This window comes from Amphiprion ocellaris, chromosome 18, assembly GCF_022539595.1.
Source record: "Amphiprion ocellaris isolate individual 3 ecotype Okinawa chromosome 18, ASM2253959v1, whole genome shotgun sequence".
NCBI lineage: Eukaryota > Metazoa > Chordata > Actinopteri > Pomacentridae > Amphiprion > Amphiprion ocellaris.
In genome coordinates, this window is record NC_072783.1 from 11,787,499 (window position 1) to 11,815,134 (window position 27,636).

At 38.6% G+C, this 27,636-nt stretch overlaps 1 protein-coding gene across 9 annotated transcripts in view; it reads right to left on the reverse strand.

Moving 5' to 3' along the window:
• Positions 1 to 1,603: 1,603 nt before the first annotated feature.
• Positions 1,604 to 27,636, reverse strand: part of rbfox3a (RNA binding fox-1 homolog 3a) — a 611,714-nt gene continuing 585,681 nt past the window's right edge. For 8 of the 9 annotated variants that reach the window (XM_055004447.1, XM_055004444.1, XM_055004442.1 and 5 more), the window contains one exon: positions 1,604 to 23,563. In XM_055004447.1, the coding sequence (XP_054860422.1) occupies positions 23,519 to 23,563 (45 nt within the window). In that variant the 3' untranslated portion in view covers positions 1,604 to 23,518. The remainder of the gene's footprint in view (positions 23,564 to 27,636) is intronic. The other variant, XM_055004443.1, reaches the window with a different exon arrangement.

Below are 27,636 nucleotides of genomic sequence, written 5' to 3' on the forward strand. Positions count from 1 at the left end.
CCAGTTGACTGTCATTGAATGCTGCTGCAATAGAAGGATGCAGCTCAAGGAAATCTGACCATTTATACAGAAGAAGGATTCCCTCTATAGAAACAGAGCACAGTTTGAAATATTTCTGAACTTCTTGTGTTTGTAAAAGTTTCTAAAAACCTCATTGTGATTATTTCTAGGCTTGCATGAAAATATGACAGATTTTAGACTTTTGAACCCCACTTTCTGTATTTATGTATTGCTACACTCATTTTTTTTTCATTTAATCCTTTTATTTTATTTCCTGTCTTGCACACACCTGAACATGCTCTAGGTCATGGATCCATATGCATGAATATGCAACACCATGTGGAGCAACATACTAACAAGAAATAGAAGTACATCATGCCATCATTATCACAACCAATTTAAATCTGTTTCAACTCATACACTCTGCTTGCTACTCTTCTGTCTTACTGCTTTTGTATTGAGTATTTTTAGCGTTTGTTAGTTCATGTTGAAATTTATTGGGACAGATTCATTTCTCATTGCACGAACCACATAATTTGCTCTTTACAAAGGTGGTGTGAATTCAAAATTACCTGCTGCTGTGGCAATATGGTGTTTTGTTTGGTTTAATTCAACCAATGAGCAACAAGCAGGCTTATGTTAAAATCAGTGGATCATTTCAGAATAAAGGAAATTTGAAGAAAAAGACAAAACTATGACTATGACTAACTTTACATGCAATAATGTGGATAATGGTGATAGTTAATATCTGATGGAATCATCATTCATTCTATTTTTCCGATCAGATATGGAACAGAGCCATTTGTCTTTTATCTCCAGAAAATACCGCTGATTTAAATACACTGATGCATAAAAAATGTGAACCTGAAGCATGGGTATCATAGATTTAACATGTATTTAAGCGCTGTCCCCTCCCATTAATTCTGTTCCATCTGAAGTTGATGTGGACCCATAACACGATTTCACTGTGAAAGCTGCTTCTCAGCAGGTGCAAGAAAGAGTGCACCACACGCCCACTAGAAGGAGCTATTTATCTACATACCACAGATCAGGAGCCACCATCGCACATACGCCAGACCCTCAAATAGCCCATTGAAGGTGTATGAGAAAGTAAGGAGCAAAAATGTCCACACTATCAAAATCTTCTCAATCTCAAGCTTTAACACACACATGCACGCACGCACGCACACGCACACGCACACGCACACGCACACGCACACGCACACGCACACGCACACGCACACACACACACACACACACACACACACACACACGCGCTTTAGTTACTCACATACTGACTGTACTCATTACTTTTGAAAGGCCCATATAAAACCACAAAATGCAGAATAAAATTAAGTGACACAATCACAGTGGCAAGCAAATGATCTAATATCTAATAGGTCTTAATTCCACACTAAAGTTACCACATCTGGGCTTTGAAGAGATTTACTTGCAAATTAAAGAAATATGTTTTACTTTTGAGTCTGCAGTTGTTCTTTTGGTAACTTTGGGAGAGCATTTTTGTTTTCGGTCACTCTGCATCGTTTGTGCATGAGACGACTTGCTCTGCAGATCACTGCATTTACGGCATTAACACGGGAGATACTGAGGAAAGAAATGTTTATTAATAATAATCATGGTAGTGATAACTGTAATAATAATTGTGATAATAATGTACCAATATTGTATTAAATAGTGTTTCTCTGAAGCACACTGGGAGCGCACAGAAATACAAACCAGGAAAAAGAAATACTAAAACATCAAAGGTACACATGCTGAACAGCTGTAAGATGTGTGTGAGTGTGCAGAATATACATACATATATCTATTTATATATCTATCTATCTATCTATATATATGTGTATATATATATATACATACATATAGATATAGATACATAGATATATGTATATGTATGTATATACACACACTCATACACATAAACAAGCACAATTGTTTCATTTGCACAGGTTGAGTTAAGCCACAGTCATACATGAAGAGTCTTTCTTGTTCTAATACACAGTAATACAAGGTTCTGATGTTGACATAGAGAATGGGAAGATTCATACATAAAGAATACAAAAGCGCATTAAAGCCTCATACAGATAAAACGGACCAAAAACAGACATAAAAATAGAAAAAGAATGGAAGGAAAATTATTTTTTTTCTTTCTGTTTGACTCAAGTCATCATTCAAACCTTTGTGCTTTGGGGATCTGCATAGGACTGGGAGGCTGTTGGGGTTTGGGGAGTGACGGATCCATAAAGGCAACAGTATACTTGTAGCAAAAGTTGAAATTGCTGAAATAAAAGCACAGCAGCACACGGTGCCTTGTATAAATTGTAATTTCTTCACAACAGCTTTGCATTGTGTGGTTATTTATGTTCTACACTAACAGGGGCAAGTGGCATTTAATCTCAAACCTATGCACATAAAATCCAGGCACGTGAGTGTGATACAAGCTCACAGATACTGATCTATGAGCAGCAAACCAACCTCATATGAGAGCATTTCTACATGCACAACCGTGGCACAAGACTGAGGATCACCGGCTCAGCTGTCCTTAGGCACTGCTTAACACTTGCTTGGCCATTACGATAACTATTGTGACTTTGAAGGCAGGGACAGATGCTGAAAACTCTGCTCCTTTGATTTGTTACAGCACCTACAGTCTCTGACCCTCTGACAGTGGTGAATGAAAAACCTAGATCTTAGGATTACCAGAGAGTAGCAAGGCTACTAATTGTATGTAAAAGCCCTGCATTCATATTTTTATTTGAGTAAGTACGAAAAAGCATCAAAACTTAGTTTGTGCTTTTTTCAATCCTCTATTTCAAAATAACAGACACTATATAACTGAGTTTTAAAATAATGTATGCATTAATGTGTTTGTCATTATTGTAGCTGGTAAAGGTGAAGTTGCATTTAATGATCTGTTGATGTGTGTTTTTTTTAACCGACTGATTTGATGTATACGTTGCATACAATTTAAGTCGAGAAGAACTCATATAATTTACATACATTCTGTATAGGTAGGTATGTATGTGACTTTATTTTTTGTTGGGTTTGTAAATTTCCATGTGGGGATCAATAAAATGTCCTCTTAATCTAATAATTAGACATCAATGTGTGACTTTTCAACATCAATTTCCAACATTTATCATAATGTATTTGTAATATTAATCTAATTTGCAAAGTACCTAGTGATTACAGCTATCAAATATCCATCCATCCATTATCTATACACCGCTTAATCCTCATCAGGGTCATGGGAGGGCTGGAGTCTATCCCAGCTGACTGAGGGTGAAGGCAGGGGACACCTGGACAGGTAACAGTCTATCATAGGGCTACACCGGGATCTTCTAGCTTCAAGGTGACTGTGCTAACCACTGTGCAGCCCCTTGTCAAATATATGTAGCATAAAAAGTACATATTTGCCTCTGAGTTGCAGCAGAGCAAAGTACAAACTCGTATTTGAGTAAATTCCCTCAGTAACTTTCTACCTCTGCACTGATCCATCTGTATGAACCATCTGACATGTTTTAGTTCTTGACTGACGTTGATGAAAACCCCTCCATGATCAAAGTGCTAACATTCATTACATGTTGTTAAGTTGCTGTTATCTCTCTGTGGTTTAGCAGCACTGGAAAACTATATATTGGCTGGTGAAATAATAAATCTTCCACTTTCCCTTGAAGCTGATACTTTTAATTACTTTGGCCAGCTGTACAGGCCCACAGTGCTCCACCTTATTGGATAACAAAAAAAGAAGCTGTCAGTGTTCTTCAGTGTTTGCTAAATTACAAGTAGCTGTAAGGACCAATCAATGGAACTCATATAACCGGTCAAAGGAGTGGCATTATCAGCCTCCTCTCGCTTGCAAAGTCTCAGCAGTGAACTCGGTTGAGTGAGCGAGTGTTGAGCAGTGGTGAGTGTGTGGAGAGGCTCCAGCATGTTTCTTGTGGGATCCCATTTGTGCCTGCAGAGTGGAAATGCTGTTGTACAAGTATGCATTCCTGCTCACTGACGCTGTTCTGTGCAGTCAAAGAGCAGAAATGCTCACCGCCGAGGACGGTTTTCTGCTCTCGGTCACTATTCTCCATGCTCATACCACACGCATGCGCCTGGTTGCATTTCTTTTATTAAACGCTAACACAAGAAAGACCACTGGATTAATAAATATTCTGTTTTCAGATAATCTCTTGCAGGCTTGCAATTGAGAATGTTCTCCCAGAGTCAAACTGTTGTCCTGTTTAGAGAAGGCTGGCTTGGAAGGTTTATGTCAATAGCAGAGACCAAAGTTTATGTCAGTCTTATTTTTTCAATAGTTCTTCAGCCTTAACAATGCACTTTTAATTGCTAAAACATTTGAATGTAAAATGCTCATATGACCCCAGTTCAGATTTTTGAATACTTGTCGAAATGGTTTTGAAGGGGCCTTTTTTCTAACCACACACTCATAAGGAGGACACAGTAGAATACATCATATAAAGTTAACATAACATATTGTCCAAGCAAGTTTAATTTAGCTGAATGAAATTGTTCTGTAACTTCCCAACACCATGCCAGATTTAACAAAGGTAAACTTTTCAGCGAGTGATTTGCTTCTTGTCACTTTTTTTTATTTGCTCCAGTAGCTGATTGCACAGGTTATGTTATATACATCTATAGAGTCTTTAAAAAATTCCAGCTTTTGTTCTTGGTGCATAGTACTTACATTTGTGCTCACTGAGCCTTATCCCATGTTAAATGACAATGTGGACTCAAAAGGAAATCTTAAGCCAAAACAGTTAAGTCAGAGCGAATTACAAATAATGTACCAAGTCAATTTATCTGAAAATATTTACATAAAGCAGGAATTTATCATATAATTTTTCACAAGTTTTAGATATTTTTGAAATAGATTTAATGGTTGTAAGACGTCATGGCGTTAAGCGATACCTTACGTTCAGACCAATGAAATAAATCCACAGTTAGGGATGGCGTGGGTTCTTTCATTTGAGCAAACCAAAACGTGCTTCTGCAACAAGCATACTGTGGACTTTACAGTGGAGGTCTGCGGGTTACCAGGGGAGGTAGGTGTGGTTTTGGCTTATGGGTTGTAGTTGGTCTCTAGCTGGGCTACACTACAGGGGTCCACCGTGGTCTGGTTCCAGAAAGGTTTTAGAGAATGATAGCTGCGTTAGGGTTTGCATCTGAGGTACATACAATACAAAGACATGGGGTAAGATTTGCAGAAGGATCACATAGGTTTTGGTAGGAAGCTCAAGGATTTTTGATATATTTTTGTACTGTAGGAAAAGGGTCAGGGCTCTCCTATGGTGTGTGTTTTTTCCTTTACCTAAAGACGGGGTTTTCTGAATAGAACAGGGAGGAATCCAGGTAATGGAGGACATGCTAGCTGAATCGGAAGGGTTTTCCCAGGGTTACAGTAATATGCCAGAGGGCATACCAGAGCTAGAATGAAAGCTGCTTCACACCTTTTGTTAATCTCTCCAACCAGTAATGGATGGACAGCATTACAGTACATGTAAACAGGACAAAAGTCTTCCAACCAAAAGAAACAAAAAAAACTTCAGAATCAGAAGAACGCGGCAGAGATCAGAGGATACCTGTATCCCTGCTAAGATTGACATCGTTAGTTGTTTTTCATTAGTTTCTTTTTGTTTTTGATTTCTGTAAAGTCCCAGTCCACTTTGACTCCTGTCTTCACGTCTTATGCAGTCCGTCTCAGCTGTCTCGTCCCATTGCAAACGTGTTGTCCCAGATGAACAGCTCAGCAGTGGATAACTGAGAGGAGTTGGTGTACAGGCATTTTGAAAAAGTCCGTCCACTCGGAACATCCACACCTTCAGTCTCATTTAGTCTTTGAAGTAGCTTTGAGACACTCATTCACTGCGTGAGCCGACCATCCTGTCCTCTATGGCACATGCACTTTGAATGACTGAGAGAGAACCGAATGCAGCAACACGGGAGGCAACACTGGATCCTTTCACACAGAAGCAAAATCTATTCCACTGAAACACCAGAGCACTGGGTCCATGCTCATTTGGGAAGCTGAACTGGACGAGGAAGAAAAGGAGAAGACTGAACATTTTCCCCGTAAACTGTTTTTTCCCCCTCATTTCATTCTTTCTCTGACCAACGTGGCCATCCACCCAGGAGGAACACACTGAGCTCTAAAGGATGTGGACAAAATAACGGAAACATATTTGAATTACAACTGCAAATGTGGCTACATAGGCTGGTGAGCAGTTTTAGCAGCTTGCAAAGATACACATTTTTCATAAATGGATGATTAAAATATTTATTGACGTGATTTAAATAACTCAGTATACCAAAAATAAAACTGTCTCACTGGTAAATAAAAGCTGTCATGCTCACAGCTGTGTTCAGCTCAAGCTTGTGTTGGTTTCATTCTTTTACCCTTTTTGGTGCAGGATCATTATTTTACTGTCGCTTACATTCACATGTAATGCAAGCATAGCACATGTAGATTTAAAAAAATGACATGTAGAAGCAAAAGAAAATGAGGCTAAGTGTGGCCTTTAAGAAAAACACTTCTGAGTTGTCCTCTGCTGAACATAGAACAAATGAGTTATTAAACATCAAGCTGATCAGTGTAAGTACAGCTAATGTGACATCTATGCACACTACTACTACTGCTAATAAATAAGGAGCTGGGAGGAAGGTTATGCATTGAAATGGTAGCACAGTAACAGTTTGCATGTGAATCTACATAAATGTGTAAACACGCTTTCATGGTCGTATCCTCTACGTCTGTGGCTCGAGAGCTGCACATTTCAGATTTACTGCTTCCACCAGCCTGCCAGGTGTTTATTGTTCTCTTGTTTGTTGTTGCTTTCTGTCTGCTACCCTTTAGCCTCTCCCCGGCTAGTCGAAGCAGATGGCCAACCTCCCTGAGACTAGTTCTGCTGGAGGTCTCATCACTCCACTGTGACCAAATGCTGCTCAAATAAAGCATTATTAGATTCACTGGGTTTGTCTTTATAATATTGTGAAGGCTTAATCTTAATATTTATGCAGGTGAATTTGATTAGTTAATCCTTTTTCTCTGTTGGAAAGCTCACTAGGTCATCTGTTTTTTTTAAGTGGGCTGTAAAATATTAATGACTTGTCAGAGTATCCTGTGATAGGGAGCTCTCCAACCGACATTTCAGCAGGTTTTTTTTTTCATTTATTTATTTATTTTTTATCAGGATCTGAAGTTGAAATTATGGCATGCTACTGAAAGATTCCTTTATTTCATCCACTCCATGTACCTCAGAGGGGACTGCATCCTATGCCTCCTTTTTTCCTTCGTCCTCATGTTCCTCAACCCTGCATATAGCACTCACCCCCAGCACCTTGATAACTCTGAGATTCACGGGAGAAAGACAAAGAGAAAGAAGAGACATGGGGGAAAAAATGAAATAAAAAACAATAATTCAAAAAATTGTCTTTTCATCTTCCCCCCTTCCCTCTGTCTTTCTCCCACTCAGGACAGGAGGCTTTCTCCTTGTTCTTCTCAAATATGAAAGCCTGGTTAAGAAAAATTCTGACTGATCCTGTAATGATTACACATTTCTGTTTTTCCCACCGGCTTCCCACTAGCTGCAGGGCACTAGTGTTCTTTTTGAATTCTTCCCTTGTCTTTGCCTATTTTTACTCTTTCGTCTTTCAGTTTGGACATTACAGTCTGTCTGGGTCAGCAGAAAAGGAAGTCCAGCATATTATCAGAAACATTTCGCTGTATCATTTACATGTGTATACAATGTACAGAGTACCGTATGTTTTTTTTTTAAGTATATATAAAACAACATCATCTACCTAAAAAGTTTTTGAAGTTACATTCAGTAGCTGAACAGAGGGGAAACCAAATGAAATAAAACAACAGAAACAAACATCACACAAGTAGAAACCTCATCGTTAGTCGACAGTGCATTGAATCCTGCATGAAAGTTGAAAATCAAAGGCAAACATATGTCCAAGAGTTGCAAATCACAAAGAGATATATCTATATTCATATATAAATGTTTTTCTTCTTACTGGTAATACAATTAATACAACATTAGTAAATGGCTACAATTGACTCTCCGACCATGCCTGACAGCATGTTATTAGTACAATGTTTAAATATAGAAGGATGTCACTAAAGTAGAGATCCATATAAATAGAAAGGTTTAAAGAGACTCTTAGTAAAACTTTGTTTTCTTGTGACCCTTTTTTTTTTTTTTTTTATACTTGAAACTTGTCTCCCCCCACCTCCATCTCCCACCATTCTCCTCTCAGTAGCGAAAGCTGAGAACTGTGTTCAAGGATGGATGGGAGAGTCTCCAATGACACGTGAAGCAGATAGCTCCCATTTTCCTGTTTGCTAGACTGCTTGTTTTACCCACCCCTGCCCGACCCTACCCAACACAGCGTACAAAAGCACTTTACTACACAGCACAGCCACCTCAAATCACAACACTGTAATGACATGTTTGGTAGTGATGTCAGGGGCCGACTGGCCTCTGGCAGACACGTCTACTGCTGACCTTCTGGCTCTCACCGTGGACTTTAGCTTAGCTTGTGCACTTGTCAAATAATCACAGAAGTTTGCGCCTTTCTTATGTTCATTTGCATACACCAATGTATACTTATTTATTCATACGCTTATTTTTTAGAATCTACAAAATGCAGACTGCTTGACAAGACTAGCCAGAAAAATAACAGCTACACTACTACAGTCCATTAGTGGAAGACAGGCTCATAAAGCTTTTTACTATCTGAAGACTAGTGACATGTCTGCTGGACCCCCTCCCTCCCCTCTACACACACACACACACACGCACACACACATGCACACACACACACACACACACACACACACACACACACACACACACACACACACACGCACACACACATGAAGTCGGCACCCTTCCCATCACCCCCACCTCATCCAGCAGAGGGTAAAGGGTGTGGGGTGTGGTGGGTGACAATCAGAGAACTTGGGGGAAACTGGCATCTCCTCACCACACCTTCCTCTTTAAAACTGTAAAGACACATGAGATTTTCCCCAAGTTTTTCTGTCTTTTTTTTTTTAAGACGTACTTACTATATTACAGACATATAATATATAATATGTATATACATACATTAGTGTTTGCTTTTTTTTTTTTGGAAATCATAAACCTAAAAAAGTTTAAAAAAATAAAATGTTTTATAGTGACCTTTCTAATTGGTCTCTTCCACTCAACAAAGGCTTGTTTTTCAGGGGTCAGAGCCAGCAGACTCGCCTCCCCGTGGACTACAGACTCAATGGTTCAGGCCCTGGCCTCACAAAGCAGGCCCAGAAACTTCCTCCGTCCACGCCTTCAGATCCCTTTCATCCTTGATGGAAGGGCTCCTTTACAAATCTGCTCTTTTTGTTTAGGTTGTTCTTTTTTAGTGTCCTTCTGTGTCCGTGTTGTTCTTCTCTTGTTTTTTTTTAGCAGGTGTCCATCTGTACTCATCCCTCTAGTCTTTTATTTACTAAAAAAAGAGAGAACAAGCAAGTCAGTGTAAATAAGCAATAGATCCACACTGGGAGCAGTGAATTTGCTTTTACCACGTACAGTAGTTTTTATCACAATGACATCAAAACTGCTGCGGCATCAATACCGATCAGATTTAGTATTCACTGAACAAATAATGTTTAATCACTGAGCAACAAAGACACATTTATGCTGGAGAATTGAGGCTTCAAAACAATGTTGTAAGATCAAATTGTCATTTTCAAAAACAGTTACAACAGCATGTGTACATCTCTAATGTGAACAAAGCAATGTTTCACCATCTTCACCAGTATTCAGCAGGGTTTGACTCAGAGATTCGGCCGATTTGTTTGTTGATTTGACAATAGTGAGACAATGTTCAGTGAATGACCACTGTGATCCTGCTATTTAGTGATAGTGTAATTTTGTGTACTGGATGTCTGTGGGTGGTCCTTAACCCGGAATATGTGAACTCAAATCCACATTATTACAAGCAAATTGCAACTGCAACACCTTAACATGACGTTAAATTGTTACTTTTTAAATTAAATGTAAATATGTTAAATGTTCTTCACTGTTTTGGCAGGTTTTTATGATGATGTCATTATAAAAACCTGCCAAAACCATGGACTGCTTTATGAGGGGATGCTGAAGATTTTTAAAACTCACTACCTTTATGTCAGTGTTGACACGGTGAATTCCGAAAAATACATTAAAAAAAAAAACACAAAAAAAACAGCCTTTAAAAACTTATTTGTTGATGTAATTTTTAGAAGACACATCCTGCTCCTTGTTGAGGTGAAGACTTAGTCCACACTGTTTAGTTTAGTTACATATAGAACCTTTGTATTCTAACACTTGACCCAAGTAAGATATCATTACCAAATCATTTGAACCTTTCATGGATCATTTCAAAAACACTGCTAGATATCAAGTGTCTTAAGTAGTCAAAATCTAGGACCAACATATCTGACAGAAATATTCTATATCTTGATCATTATCTTACACACATTTTCATATAGGTGTTTCAGCCACAAGTTATGAATTTCTGTTTTTCAGCAATTCTGCCAATTAAAAGCATTCAAATATTTGCATCAACAAAAAAACATCAGCTAAAACTTCCAATCCCATCAGCCTTTTAAAACCTAACTTCAGTCAAACCCTCACTACAACTATTTTTTGAGCACCTTTGATGTTTAGCAAGACCAAATGTGTCCAGATAGTTTTCTGTACACCACGGTCCTAAACTTTCACCAGTGAGGGAGCGAGCAGCAACGTACACCAAACTCCACCAACACTGGGAAGACAGAAGAGGAGAGCAGTAGCGGGCAGAGTGTCCTGGGAGGCTCTGTTCTCCACAGAACCTCTTTAATTCTGGGAGATGAGTTGCTGAGGTGAAGGAAGGAGGTGTGCATGTGTGACTGACTGTATTGGAGGAAGTCGAATGCAGAACAGAAGGCTGACTTTAATTTCAGCGTTGCTTCGTAGTCACTTCGTCCTGAGAGGCTCAGAGAGAGACATGACTTGTCCAGCAGCTCCACTGAGTCGCCAATCACTGCCAATATTGGCATCCTCCCGTCTCTTCTTCAGGGACTTGTTTCCTCCCAGGCACAGCTTTAGAGTCCCGCAGAATCAGAGCATCAGATGGGAAGGGACGGAAGGCAGGACGAGCAGGAGGGGCTGAATGGAGCGCCCCAAACCAAGAGTTTATCCAAGGTGACAAACATACTGTGTTATTCATTTTGGATAAATACCTCAAGCACAAATTAATGAATTGAGAAGCCTGTGCCCACTGACCTTCCCCTAACCAACATTTAGCTGGTCACCACCCACACCACTTTTCTGTCCACTGTAACTCCACAAAATTCCCCTCAGGCTTCTCTACATCTGCCTGTATCAGCGCTGAAGTGTGTTCATTTGTAGGTAAGTCGTCTGCTCTCATTCTTAAACAAACAATGCTTCAGCAAGAGCTCTAGAGTTGAGAGAAGAGAAAGTATAATCACTCATGTTTAAAAACCAGAATCTGATCACCTTGAGTGAGTGTAGGTGTGAACATTTTGAAAAGAACAAATAAGTGTAAACCTAACAGGTGTCTTTTTTTAAAGAAAAACTATATTGAGATATGAAGATAAACAGTTAAATATGACAAGCATGCCTGCATAATAGACAGTAAAACAAAGAAAAAACAATGCTGCATTCACTAATACTGGGCTAACAGGGAGATTCTCATATGCCCAACAGAAACATGCAGCCCAGTTCATATGCATCACATTGTGGCATGTGAGCAGATGGAGAATTACAAAATCTGAAATATAAATAAAAATGTGACAGAAAATTTTAGCAATAATTTCAGAATAAACCATTAATTATCAAACTGTAGATCATACACAAAAATACAAAACAAAACTGAAATAAAAATCAGACACAGCACAAGAACTACAAAGAATTTGACACTTCTTCATATAAAACGTGTCTCTAAAAATTGTGTAAACTTAAGAAAAAAGAGAGCACAAATTTTTATTTAGAAATAATCTTTGGGTGATGGATGTGAAAATAACCCTGGAGCTTGCTTATAAATCTGAACTTAAACTCTGCTTCTGCTCAGAATGTTACTGTGATGAATGGATGAATACAACGACTATGTAAAATATGTGGCCTTTAAGTTGGTTCCCCTGTGGCTGCTCTGATAGTAGAAGTGTTCAAGAGAGTGCTAACTTCAGCTGTGTCAGAGAACAATCCCACAGAGGAAAGTCCGTATGGTTTTGCTAGTGGAGACGCAGTAGAAAGTTGTGTCATTGGCTCAGTTTTTGTCATTTACAGGATAAACAGACTCTGGAGGTCCACTGAATGGGTTTCAAAGATGCAGCCAACACTGCACATATAAGCTGTATGTGAAAGTTTATACTAAAAGTAAAATGATGGTACAGCACAGTAACCAGAAAAAAAACAACAAAAACAAAATCTAATCAATACCTGGTCTTACTGTCTTCCAAGTGGCACTATTTGGACAGGAAGTTAAAGCCAGTGTTGAAATGCCAAAAATTGCATTTCCTCACATGGCCACTTGAGGCTAGCTCCAAAAGTGAGTCAATCCCCAGAGACCCCCATGGTAAAATGGCCAACTTTACGGCCCGGTAGAAAAAATGGTTTTGGTCTCTAGAGCGAATTTTATAACAACTGAATTTTTATATAACTCACCTGTTTAAATTGTATTAAGGCTTGAAGTTATGCATAGTGAGAGGTGTGGCCTCCTTGACTGACAGATAGGTGCTGTCAGACAATAGTCTGTAGCCCAGAAATGTTTACGTGGCCAACATCACCTCCATTCATGTTCACATTCCTTGTTAAATCATGGATTAGCCTACAGTTGGGTGGAGTAAGGCATAGTGATAGCCACAGCCAACACGTTAAGCTTCAAAAGTGCTGTTCAAGAAGCCTGTGGGAAATGGTCATCACATATACAGCACCTTTTGAACCTTAGCTAGCTTCTACCAAGTGCTTGACAATGCCATTCTCACGCACCACGTCACTAACACTCACTCCAGTGTGGAGGTGCCCAGGGTCAGGTGTTCATCTGCCCTCAGAAACAACTTGGGGTCGGGGGTCGATCTGCCAACTCTGCAATTAGTGGACAGCCCGAGTCCCAACCACTCCATTCCAAGCAAGGGGTACTTTTCTGTTTGGTTTATTGCGTTTTTGTAAAAGTATTGACAAAACTAAGTGCTGCACTGGTTGTTGTTTCCAATGCATAAACATGTCTTCTAAAAAACAAACTCTAATGGTCAAATTATTCACAAATTGTTTTCAATTAGGAGCAAATTTGGAAGTAGTGGTACATTGTTACAGAGCTACCAAACAAACACCAAAAAAAAAAAAAGGCAGGTCAGACTGGCTGGATGTGTCAATGAAGATTTGAATGGCAGGGTTTGAATAGCAGATGCAGTGTATACTGTTGGTGACTTAAAACTCATGTTGAAGTCTTTCAAAGGGGAATTTTTGGATATGTTGCTCACCTTGCATCTCAGTGCTGAGACAAAATAATGCAGGAAGAAGACAAATTTACAGGCACAAAACCAAGTTATTTAAATTTGTGCTCTCCATTTTCCCAACTGAACCAAGCTCCATCAGACAGACCAAAAAAAAATATTAAGAAAAAATATAGTGTCTGGCCTGAGAGCTTGAAGTCATAGAAGTCATTTAGGAAAAACTGCTGAAGACATTGGTCGGCTTATGGTTTAACAAAACACACCTCACACAGTAATGCAACCACAGACATACAGAAAGACATTCAGTTCAAGTTAAAGCCTTTTTTTGCCATATAAAATGTTGCTGTTGTCAGACTCCAAGCTACTCATGTATACAGTCATGTAGATAAGTACATAGTGGAAGTCATTGCTTTTTAAACATTTAAGCCTCTTTGATACATTGTCTGCTGATAAAGATGATGTACTTGAACACAACCACTAAGAAAAACTGTCTTTTTACATTTTTTATTCAACAAAAATTTCAGTAGATGTGGATAAAGTAACTACGCTCTTGGCCTCAGAAGACAGCAAAAAATAACTCCTTTACTGGACTCCGTCTAACATGTAATTTTAATTGTAATGCCATGCATTTCACATGTAATCCCATGAGTTCCACATGCAATCCAATTAGTTTTAGATGGGAAAATACATTGGTCCTATATGTATTTCCCTGGATTTCACATGTAATCCTATGAATTTCACATGGGTATGTGTATGGGTTTCACATGGGTGAAAGCAAGCTTCGGGTTAATTTCCCTGTCCTACCTTTGAGCTGTTGCACCTGGAGAAATGGTCCACGCATTACTTGACTTGTTAAATATATAATGATGAATCTTAGATAACATTATACAACAGGTGGAAAAATTCCACGTGTCCTACATGTTACAACGTGTAGTTACATGTTTTCAATATGATCTCTACATGGTATCCCATGCCTCACGTGTGCCCCATTATGTTGTGGCATCGTGGTAGCATGGTAACAACAAATCACATAAAATTCCCATGTCGGAATGGGAATTTCATGTGATTTTTTTTGTAAAGGCTCTTTCTGACTGAAGATGCAGCAGTTAAATGTAATCAACTCCAGTTGCTGCCTGCAGATCCTATAATGAAATTTTGGGGTTCTTGGACACTTCTTTTTGCATTAAACAGTCTGGTCTTGTTAATTTGCTGGGACACAGTCCTGGACAATTCACAGCCATTTGAAGTCTACGCCATTTGTGGAATGATTTATTTAAAATAACCTTTTACTTCCCCTGTCATACTTGGCATAGACATCCATATACTTTTTTCTGAAGGCCTTGGAGAGCTCTTTAATCCTTGACAGAATCACACCACACACTTCAATGGCAAAGACACCAGAGACTAGATGCCAGAGGTTTAAATGAGACATCTTACACCTGTCAATCCCGAAGGAGGTTCTAATCTAATCTAATCTAATTATGGATTTTAACAAATGTGATTGATCATTTTTTAAATGTATTTAAATTTTGACAGTGGCTGCAAAATGTCAATTTCATGTAATTTGTTTGAGTATATCATCTTTATTAATAGGGACTGTAAAATACAGAGTGACAACAAACTAAAGGAAGAAAAAAACAACACAAAGCAATTGAGTGCAGTGTTGGGACACCATGTGCTGACAGAGCAGCTTCAGTGCACCTTGGCATTGATTCTGCAAGCCTGTGGAACTCTACTGGAGGGCTGGGATCAATTGAAGGGTTTGGAAGCAGAGTGGTCTATCTCACTTTCTGTAGTAGTTTAGAAAAACGGGTTCAAAATTTTGTGTTTTCAAGAATTCTCTAACATTTAAAGTACCACTATAATGCTATATTTGGGTTGTGGGTTAGACCACTTTCCCACTAAAATCTAGACCATAAAATATTACACAAATGATAGAAAACTCATCTCAGATTTTTTGTGGGTTAGACCACTTTGCTTCTAACCCCGTCTGTTGGTTTGAACTCTGGTGACTGTGAAGGCCAGAGCATGTGATTGACGTCATTTTCATACTCATCAAATCATTCAGTGACCCTTCTTGCCCTATAGATAGGGACTTTGTCAATCTGGAAGATTCCCCTAAGTTCCCTTCAAAATATGGACCCAAAAAGAGCCACTGGATCTCCTCACTGTAGGTGTTAAAGGTTCAGGGTATTTCCTTTAATTTGTCACTTGTCTGTATTCTGCAAAAAACAACAACTTCCACTTTGAAATGACTGTACCTATAGAAAGGTATGAACATATCAGTTTCTCTTTAGATTTATATTTTTTCTTCTGTAGCATAAGGACCTATTGTTAATAACACTCTAAACAACAGATGAATAAATACTAAGCTATTACATTCTCTCTATGATTCACAAATACTGGCAAATGACTTTCAAAATCAAAGACAAACATACATTTGAAAACTGTAAAGTGCATGGAAGAGCATAGATGAATAAAAACACCAGACTTTTATTTACATTAATGGTTATGTAAAGCAATAGATATCCCATTACCACTGACTGTACAGTTTATCCTATAGAATACACAAATATGTTCTATGGTGCGCATCTAGTCTAGCTTCCCGTTAGCTAGAAGAATCAAGCCATTTTTGTCTGCTACTTAACTGTGCCATAGCAATGAACATTTGAATAACTTCTTAATGCATATGTTTTCCCTAGCCTTTCTGTGGCACTGTTTCTGTGGTTTCCTAATAAAAATATGAACTATGTAAAGTGACTACAGAGTACTATGGAGCTGCGCAACAGTCATAATGAGGTATTTTTTTGTCAACTATTTTTGCATGCTGTTACAATACTCTTGTGGTACCTGGGAATAAATTAGTATTTTCTTGTAATGTTTTGTGTTCTGGACTGTTTCATAATGTAGTGTTGTGTAATAGCCTTCCTAGGCACAGATCTATGTCACTGCAGTTTCATATAACAGCTAATTAACACAGCTGTCTTCACAACTGCTGCTGAGGTCATAGAACACAAAGTATCACCATGGGATGGCTAAGCTGTGATTGCTGGAATGGTCTCTAAGGCCGGGGTGTCAAACATGTGGCCCACGGGCCAAAACCGACCCCCCAGAGGGTCTGATTCCGGCCCGCGATATGACTTTGCAAAGTGTAAAAATTACAGAGAAGACATTAACTGCAAATTGTAAATTTGCAAAACTAGAAATTTAAAAAAAAAAAAAAAAAAAGACACCATGACAAGTTGTTTTCATCATAAAGTAAAATACTAGATTGCTTGTTGTTCTTTTGCCATTTTGTGTCTCATTTTTGTAATATTTTGTCTTGTTTTTGTTGTTTTTTTAAAAAAAAACTTTTGTCATTTGTCTCATGTTTTGTCATTTTATTTCTCGTTTTTGTTGTTTTGTGTTTCCTTTTTGTCTCACTTGCATTATTAGTCTATTTTTTGTTGTTTTGTTTCTCGTCCTTTTTGGTCTTGTTTGTGTCTGTGTATTTTTTTGTCTCATTTTTGTTGTTTGTCCATTTTTTGTCGCTTTGCAACTTTTGTCTAATTTTTTGCCTCGTTTTCTTTTGTTTCGTGTCGTTTGTCTCATTGTTTTTGTCGTTTTGCATCTGATTTTTGTAATACTTTGTCTTGTTCTTGTAGCTTTTTTTGTCTTTTTTTGTCAGATTTTTGTCATTTTGATCATAAAGTAAAATACTATACCATTCAGTTCCAGATACCTGTGACTGAAAGTTTTGTTCCTTCGTAGACACTCTGTGATCTGTAAGTTGTAATGTGTAAATGATAAACTGAGGAATAATGTTGCTAAAATTGAATTTATTTTTCTTGAGAAATTTTAGGTTGTCCACGTTTTGTAAAAAGATAGTTCCCTAAATGTGAACATTTTCAGAATGTACTTTTTCGCACTAAAACAAAAGGAAAATGTGGAGTTGTTGTTATTTATAGGTTATTATGCTGTGATTTTACTGGTCCGGCCCACTTGAGACCAAATTGGGCTGAATGTAGCTCCTGAACTAAGATGAGTTTGACATCCCCGCTCTAAGACTAACTGAAATGGGGCTGCATTGGGGTAAATAATCCAATATTACACTCTGGTCAACCTGTACAGAATTATATATGTGAGGATAAGGATGGTTTTCCATTTAATATGTGTTTGTGATACAAAAGTAGTGTAAAAAAAGCACCTGCACATTTTTTTAATTGCAAGAAAAAGAGCAGCTGGGCTAATATTTCTGGTGGGACACACATACTGTTGTGTTGTAATGTGTTTTTCTTACATATGAAGAGCTGAGTGTGCTATAAATATATACAGGTGCTGTGTGGCACTGTTAAACACCAGTATGTTTGAATGCACAACTTTGGACTGTTGTTGTACTGTAGGTTTACAACTTCACTTTAAAAGAGAATGTATGGAATCAGATTTGTGTAAAAATTAACTTCTTAAACATCAAATATAACAATTTGAGAAGTAAAACCTGCAAGCTACAAATTTTACTTGTGAGATGATTTTTTTTCTTGCTTCCTTGAGTTTTATCCTCTCTCAAATTTTTATTTTAGTTTTAAGTTTAAGAAATTTGTTTGATTATTTTGTCATAAATCCGATTCCATACAAAAATAAAAACAGGGAGTGATGAAGAGACAGGTGAAGACCTTATAGTAGGTTTTTATTCACTGCCCATAGAATTTCCAGTGATGCAACATATGATTTTGTTGAGTAAAACTAAATGTTTTTCAGATAATGTCTATATATTGGTGATACGAAACATTACATTAGATACTTGTGAAGATCTGATAATACATGTGCAAAATGTCTTGCTTTATTGGTATTTATGCTTAAACCAAAAGTAAATTTATTGCATGAGTGTAGTTTTATTGCTGGTCTGTTGGTACTGTTGTTCATCATAAAGAAAGCTGTTAAAATACACACTTAAACAATAAAAACTGTAATGAATCCATTTACCAGTAAAGGTAGAGTTGTATTTTTATATAGGGGCTCCTCCATGCCACCCTGTCAAACTGTCTTTCCAGGCCTTTGTTCACAAAAAAAGTCTAGATCTACCAGCGGTGCCCATCACAGTTAGCTATACAGGGTGTCCTTGATTGTCAGAGTTCCGTTCCTACAGTGTGATGTAAGTCAATTTTCGCCATAAGTCGGAACTCCGGCGAAAATGTAAACAAAGCCGTTATGTGCATCACGTTATGATCAGCTCTTCAGAAAAGTCATGAATACCAACGACTCTCATGCATGTATGAATCATTTTACAAGAAGACAACAGAATATTGTAACAAACTGATATTGTTGTGGATGTTGAGGTTTCCATGCTCATTGTTCAGTACGAGATTTATTTGCACTGAACAACATGCTATGTTTAGTTCGCTCACCTCTGATTAGCTGAGAGTCAGTAGTAGTGTGCGTTTGTTGCTCCATCACGTGCCGGTGTGTGTGTGTGTGTGTGTGTCGAGTGAGATAGAGCTGGGAACGGCGGCTAATTCTGGAGCTAAGTTATCAGGTTTTTGTAGTTATGCTGGCGTTGGCTACGGCCCACAGTAGTCTGTGTGAAGGTTCAATAAACGACCAGAGAACGAGAGAAAGTCTCACTCATTCATCACAGAGGGTCGCTACAATATGTTGCACTGTTTTTACAACTTGACCAATGTTCGTCAGTGTTTCGCTGTGTTCCGAGCATTTTATTATATCTAATTTCACTTCCATGGAGATGGCTTTCCTTTTTCTTCGAAGCATCAGAAAAGTCTGACTTAGGCTTTGGAGCCAAGATGAAGGGCAAAACGTTAGCGCATGTTGCACAATCCAAGGTGGCGTACAACCGGCGAATGTAAACAGTCATTTTATAACCATGTCAACATATTCTTCTGCTCCACTTGTCAACTAGTTCCATGTAACCAGTTCTGACGGAATGCCGAAACGCTGTAGGTCAATGACGTCGTAAACCGAGGACCCCCTGTAATAGCCAGCATTTTAAATCATCTAAAATAGCACATATTTGAAAATCTGTATGAGACTTGTCCTGCTTGCAACAAAATATTCTGTTTTGTGCATCATTTTACAAGTCCTTTTTTTGCTTGAACATTATCACAACCTAAGTGGTCCCAACAGTTGTTTTTGGGAAATATGCTAGATAGAAATAAGCCCTTTAATAGGTCCAGCAAAGAGTCATCAGTGTACAACTATGGAAGCCACAACCATAGGACTATCGATTCACCTATCGCTGTAGTATGAGCAACAATCCAATCACAGGTTCAACAAGCACAGCCTGGCAATGCAACTGCAGCTGTGGTCACAGCCAGGGGCTATAAACTGCCACAGCTGGCTGATTGGAAGGAGGATTGAGCAATAAATGCATAGTGTAAAGTGCCACATAATCGGCCCCTTTTGCAACATCTATAGAGCGTTTGTTTAAACTGGCACTGTATTATAATTTGCCTGGACCAATACAGTGCAAAACTTAATGCAAGGTAAGGTAAAAACAGAATAAAGTTCCCACCATGAATATCTGGGACATCTGTAGAATACCATATAGGGAAGATTGGTGGGAAAATGAAAATAGAACACACTGTGAACTGTAATATGTAAACACTGGGGGGAAACTATGAATGACGAAGCCGTACAGGTTAGCACAGGCACTTGTATTAAGAGGCTGCTGAAGTGTTAGATTCAGGTCACATTTTGTCCGTGTAAGGAAAAACGACGAAGGCGTTTGATTAGACAGGGAGAGGGAGATTTGTTCCCTACATATTTACTATAACAATAGCCTTATCCTTATTGGAAACAGCAAGACAGCAAGAGGAGAGACAGTGACAGCAGTGACAGCAACAGACCAACTACTGTGAATGTGTGTGTGTGTGTGTGTGTGTGTGTGTGTGTGTGTGTGTGTGTCTGTGTGTGTGTGTGTGTGTGTGTGTGTGTGTGTGTGTGTGTGTGTCTGTGTGTGTGTGAGCCTAGTCAGTCTGGTATATCTTCAAATGAGATCAGTGCTTATTGACTGAACTCTCTTATCTCTAATCTGTGGGGTAAATTGCCTTGGTTGGTGCTTTTCTTCACACTCCCCTTTCTTCCTGCACTACTGACTCCCCTCTTTACGATCACATCAGACACAACAGGCACAGATAGCTATTTACTGGTGCCAGAGTTTGTGTATGTGTGTGACTAGAGGAGAAGAAGTGTGGCTTGGGTGTATTAGGAGTGCTGCATGTGTTGCTTTTAGCATGGTATCTAAGCTAAGAGCGTGTGCATGTTAGGGACTGCGTTGCTGATGTGGTGGACTGTAGGACGTGGAGTTTCTGGTCAGTAGTTGGGCAATAGAGCAGTGTTTTGATGAGCTGGTGTTTCGTTTTCTCAATTTTTCGACTCACACCATTTTCCCATGGGACTAATATTATTTAGAGACTTTATGGATTTAAGAATTTAACTGATAAAAAGAAACACCATGCTCGTGTTCCATGCATGACACAGCGAGATGTCATCGACTATTTTAATTCATTTAGGTGAGGCAACACAAAGTAAAAAAGGCTTTGCAGAAGTGGGATTTAAATCGGAAGACATGGTGATTGTAAATTCACTCTTAGCCAGTCGCATCACTGGTCTCATTACTCCGAAACAGCTGTGCCAATCACAGCGATGCATGAGAACAGCAGCTCAATAAACACAAATAGTCTCGTGGAATCTATATTATCATCTAAAAAGTGAAGACAAACATGATCGGAACACACTTTGATTACAGTTAATAAATAATAACTAATAAAACACAATGATTCAACCACTATTTAATTTTTATTTCTTCCTTACCTCATGTCATAAATGGCCACATGAAAGTATTTCTGCCAAAATGCATTTAAAGAACAAAACAAACAAACAAAAAAACACTTTGTGAAAATAATGTTAGAAAGGAGGCACCGATGCCACACGAACAACAGAAATCTGTCATAAGAGAGTCATCTGATATGTGCCGTGTTAAAAATGGGTTACTTAGTCTGGTATAATCTGCACATGATTTACTAAACAGTAGATGGTTGTACATGATGGTGCTGTGTTCTGATGCAGTGCTACGGGAGTTTTGCTGCCTTCAGATGGCTGTACAGTTTTAATGAAATGACTCTGAGAAACTTGAAACTAAAAAGAGAAACTGGAACAAAAAACTTTTCATCCTCTTCATGCTCAGGTAGGGAAACATGAGCTGAGAAGGGCCAAACGTTCCAAAAAAATACCTTTAAATCTATAGTTTTATAGCCAGCTTTAGTTTTTCAGAGTCCTGGAAGGTGGAACATGGAGCAGCTAAAGATTCAGTTATTTCTCTTCAGGTGCTGGAGGCCAACCTTGGTTCCAGACCTGCCCACGTCACCACTAACAGTTCTGATGACGCTAATGATGTTTCTCCACTTGTTGTTTTTCTACATCTTTTAATCAACCAGTTTTATTTCATAAGGTACCTGTTTTAGTCTTTTTCACTTCAACTTGCCTGTAATGCTTTTAATTTATTTAATTAATTGTATTTCATCCTGCTGTGTTTGTATTTTACCTTTTACAAATTTTAGCTTGTATTTGTTTAAATTATTATTATTATTATTGTTTTACCATTACATGTAAAGTGCTTGGATTTAGCTTTGATTGTGATACGTTGCTGTATAAAGGTGCTATACCTGCTTGCCTGCCTGCTAATGTCGCCCTTATGAAATATCACACTTACCGTAATTACCAATTTCTCACTTGTAAATATTGTTCATGTTAAAACCAACTAATATTTGCAATTGGGAATGTCAGCTTTTTCTTTGGACTAAAAAGTATGCAAGTGTCAGCAAAGACAAGCAAATATGGATCCCCACATAAGCCAAAGTCCATTTTAAAGCAACATACTGAATATCAATAGTTTCACAGTATGTACACTGTTAATTATGTTTTTCTACCCCACAGTGGTCATGCAGCTTTAACATAAATACATAAAAGTATTAAAAGATCATTTTCATAAATCGATCATAAATCATTTTCCACTGTTAAAAATCCATGCCAGTATTCCTGCATGTGAAAAGAGAAAATGTGTGATGTTTGCTTTTATGTACAGGATGTGAGGAGACATGAACCATGTGAGGATCTGTTGTGGAAATAAGGTTTTTTCCTTTAAAGTCATTCAGCAGTAATGGGATACCTCCTGCCTCTGGCACTGTGCCAATGATCAATAGGTTCTAACACACTGCTGCCCATTTTGCAATGTCTGCAATCGCTCTCGCTTCACACCCTGCTATAACATCACTTCCTGGTGCATTCAGATTCAGTAATACATCACACTCTTCCACTCACCTTCTGGGTCACATAATGCATCATTTCCTGGTCGCCATTTTGATGCAGAATCACCTCTTTTAGGCTGAATGGCTCTGAGTCCATTTAAGTTAGTATGAAACTCAGCTCCAGTTACCAGCTCTCTTAAATGGAGCCACCTCTCTAATGGGTTGGAATAGTTGCACAATTAACTTGATAAATCCAATCTGAAATGTACTGCTTAAGCTAGAAGGGTTTAGGATTAGTGATTTCAGTGTATATAGAGAAAACACTAAATAAAAAAAAAAATTAAAAAAGGGAAATGAGGTGGAATCTAGTGCAAATGGCCACTCCAAAGGAGCTGAGTTGCTGACCAGTAACTTAAAGAGGACAAGAGTAAGAAAGGAGACAAAAAGTTTCCTTTAAATTCTATCCCATGTTGTTCACATTGACTACCATTCTCCTTTTCCACTAAAGCCATTTCAATGCAAATATATTTAAGACAACACATTGTAACAAAGTGTTCTTTTCCAAAATATGTGCATTACATCAATAAATGATAACTCTGTGAATGGGAAAGCAACTTGAGAATGATTTCTGCGTTTCATGGTCACATTTGCCACCTGGAAGCTTTTTGTTTCTCATTTTCCATGAAGTGGATGAAGACTGTTTAGTGATTTCATTTGTTGCATTTTTTTGCCTGTTTTGCGGGGAAGGGAAGGGGGCGAGTATCCCTCTTTTCTAGTAGGGAGAGAAGCGACTGCACCCTCCTCTGTAAAGGCTAGCCTGCAACATCAAAGATGAAAAAAGCTCCAATCAGTATTCAGTGTAGAACGTTTCCTAGTAATGCTAATAATAAAATCAACTCCTCTCTTTCCTCCAAAGCAACGTTCCTCCCTTTTTTCCTGTGACTCTTTGACTGTCTTTAATTGGGAATGATTTTTTAAGGAAATTTGTGAAGCGTTGGAATGCAGTAATTATTTCTGAAGGCTGTATGTACCTGAGTAGGCATTTATAATTTTAACAGTATTTTTTGATGCTTGTGAGCATTAAAGCAAGTGCAGATATCTATTTAACCCATTCTATCATAGACATTCCTTACTGACCGACTATTTCATGTGGGCCAACACAGCATTTTACAAAACTTCAGCCAACTCTCTGGTGGCAGAGAAAATAGCTTTGTCATTTCTGCAGACCTGAGTATGTAAGACACATTTAACCAGTGATAATCAGAAAACACTATCACTGTATTAGTTTAAAACATGTCTGTAGGGTATGTTAAAGTTCATGTAGACACTTTAAACAAATTCATGTTAACCTATTAGCCTCCAAAACCTTTCTCTGCTTATTTGTGTTAATCAGAAAATTACCATCATAAAGACTGACTGCATTTGCAGCTCAGTGGCCAGAGGACAGGAGTCAGTGGTTTTGTGCACACAAACTAGAGTGAGAGTCAAAATATAGTGCTTTCTCTTATTTTGTTGAATAAAAAATGTTTTGAACTAAGCATGGATTCTCTACTGACTTATAATGTCAAGAATCACAATGAAATCAAATGAAGACATTGCTAAAGATTTACATCCCCTTTAACCAGATAGACGTCTGACTCCTTCATACATAAATGGAGATTAAGGGAAACTATCACTTCTGATGACCTATTTTAACATTTAACAGGAATAAAAACACCCTAAATGTTGTATTTTCAGCCTAAACTTTTGTGACTCTTCCTAACTCAATTCAAACCACAAAAAAAGGAAAGTAAATAATAATATGCACCTCCAAGCATAAGCTCCTGCAATATAACTAAATATTCTAGAAATAAACAAATTAGAATCGGTCAATTACGAGCTAACTGAGGTCAAAACAGAGGTCAGAAGAGGGGTTGGAGCCCATAAGAATATAAAGGTAGCTTCCATTTACTGACTGAAGTTATGGCAGCAAAAACTTCTCATGCAAGATGCCATTGATCAGATCAGGAAGCAGAAAGTGATCTGAAGAAGGATGTCTTAGAGCAGGAAGAAAACATGGACTAAAACTGAGATTTACACCTCTACTGATGAAGATGACTCTGAGGGAAAGGAGCAGGTAGCAAGGAAGACATTATGTCGACGACCAACACAATCAGCTGGTCCTCATTTCCACATCAGACAGCAGCAGAAAATGCCATTTAAATAACTCCGGGACCCACAAGACTAACTACATCTCATGTCATTTTCAATTTCAATAAAATATGTTAGATTTTCAGGTCGTAGGTAAAATAGGACATGATATTGTTTGATCGTTGATATTTTTCTTCCAAAATGAGTGGTGTCAAATCTAAAAAATGTACTCGTGAGGGAATTTCTGGCCTGTGTCAAAATTTACCTGGACCCTACTGTGAAGACATAGAATCAGAACAGTATGTAAGGGTTAGAAAATAGTCACCATTGCCTCAGCTGAAACTGAAATTTCTTTTTTATTCTTGTCTTTGTCCTTATGGTGTCCAACTTGGCCACTGCACAACTGTCACTGGCCTACTGTCCAACTTGGCCATGGACAGCTTTGCATGTTATAGGAGCCCAGGGTTAAGGTCAGGTCAGATGAGCTCATTTTTTTCTTCACAGTCCTGGATTTTTTTCATTTTCAAATTTGTAGTGTTTAGCATCAGTCAATGCTGACTGAAATGACAATGGACATTCATTATATTTCATACTTAGTCCAGAGGAAAAGTAAAAATGACACTTATTTATGAAAAACCTGTACCATGTGGGACCCTGAGTATTTTCAGAGATAAAGCCATCAAATGCCTCATGGCAGCCATGGGGTTATTTCAGTATCCACCATAACCAAACTATGTATTTTACATCATATTTCCTAAACAAAACATAATAACACACAAAAGTGACATCTGTCCATATGTTTAATGGTCAAGGATTACATCTTTACTACTGTATATACAGCATCATAAACTCTTTAGGTAAGAGATTAACATCAAATTCAGAGATGTGAGAAGGAAATCAATATATATGAGAATCTAGGCTAGACTTCATGATACCATGTCTATGGCATGCTTGTTATGGAAAGTTTTCAAAGCTTAATCCTTCTGGTCATGAACAATTCACAATACAGTGAATGTTAAAAGTAGAATGATATTCAATACAACCATCCTGGCTTAAAAAGAATGTGTCAAACACAAAGATTTATTTCCACAACGTTATTTCAGAGACATGTTTGACTGTTGAGTTTTTGCTAAGCCTATTCCTCACACCGAGCTATGCACATTAAGGAGACTTTTTTTTTTTTGCAATTGCAATGTCCTCAGCAGTGTTTCATGTAGCCACTACTTAGGACTTAAAGGCTTTCATATGGAAGAATTGACCATAATGCTCTTCATTAGCTTGGGTGTATCTAATACCAGTCAACTGGAGATTGCATATTTGGTGCCATCTCAAGTGCTTGTCAACAACAGTATCCTCCTCGGTACACTGTCCTGTTGAAGTGCTGCCCCAGTGCATTTTTAGCTGACGGGATTTGCTCCATTCCTTTTCCTTTCAAATATTTCAACTGAACTTGATTAATGGTGAGTTAGCTGCTGGCGCAACTACAACAGAGAATTATTTAGTGCTCCAATGGATCCCGAAGACTTCTGTTGCCATGTCACTGGCAACCCAGACATTTTATATTGTCTTCTTGCCTCTGGTTCCAAATGCAGATACCATATCACTGACAGGGAAAGGAGGAGATAATTGGTAACCCTAAATTGTCTGTAGGTGTGAATGTGAGTATGCTTGTTTGTCTGTATATGTAGCCCTGTGATTGACTGGTGACCTGTTCAGGGTGTCTCCTTCCTTCGCCCTAAGACCCTAATGAGTATTAAGTGGTGTATAGAGAATGTATGGATGGTGGCAGGCCCTGATCCTGTTTCTTTGAGATCAGATTCGGACTTTCCTATTTAAACCTCTGCAAAACATGCTGAAACGTATGTGAGGGGAGTTCAGAGAGGCTATAGAGTTGGCCTTGAGGAGATTCTGGCAAACCATTCAATGCCTCAGGAAGGGGAGGCAGGCCTTGGTCCAAGCTGGGTATAGCCAGAGGTGAAAACTTCTGACCCAGACTGGGGACACTGGTGAGCAGTAGAAAGAGCACTTTGAGGAACTCTTTAACCTGGTTAGCACATGCTCTGCTGAGGAGGCAGAGCCTGAAGACTCAGGGGAATCTTTGCCCATATCCATGGTAGAGGTCGCTGAGGTAATAAAGAAACTCCAAGATTCAACCCAAGATGCTGAAGACTCTACACACTGTTGGACAACCTTGGTTGATTTGTCTCTTAAGTGTTGCGTGGTCATTGGAGACAGTGCCTGTGAAGTGGCAAACGGGGTCGTGGTTTCCATTCTTTAAAAAAGGATACCAGAGGGTGTGCTCTAATTCTTGAGGTATCACACTACTCAGCCTCCCTGGGAAAGTTTACTCCAGGGTACTGGAAGGGAGGCTCCCACCAATGCAGATTCTGTCCTGGCTCTGAAGCAATGGACCAGCTCTTTACCCTTGCAGAGCTGCTGAAGGGGACATGGGAGTTCAACTAGCCAGTCCACATGTGTTTTGTAGATTTGGAAAAGGATTATGACAACGCCCCTTGAGGGGCTCTGTGGGAGGTACACTGGGACTATGGTTTACCGGGGTCATTGTGAAGTGCCATTCGGTCATTGTACCACCAAAGTGCGAGCTGTGTTCACATTCTCACACTTTTCATGTGGGTGATGGACTTCACTAGGGTTGCCCCTTGTCTCTGATCCTGTTTGTGGTGTTCATGAACAGGGTCTCAAGGTGCACCCGGGTTGAGGAAGGTCATCAGGATCACGTCTCTACTTTTGCAGACAGCG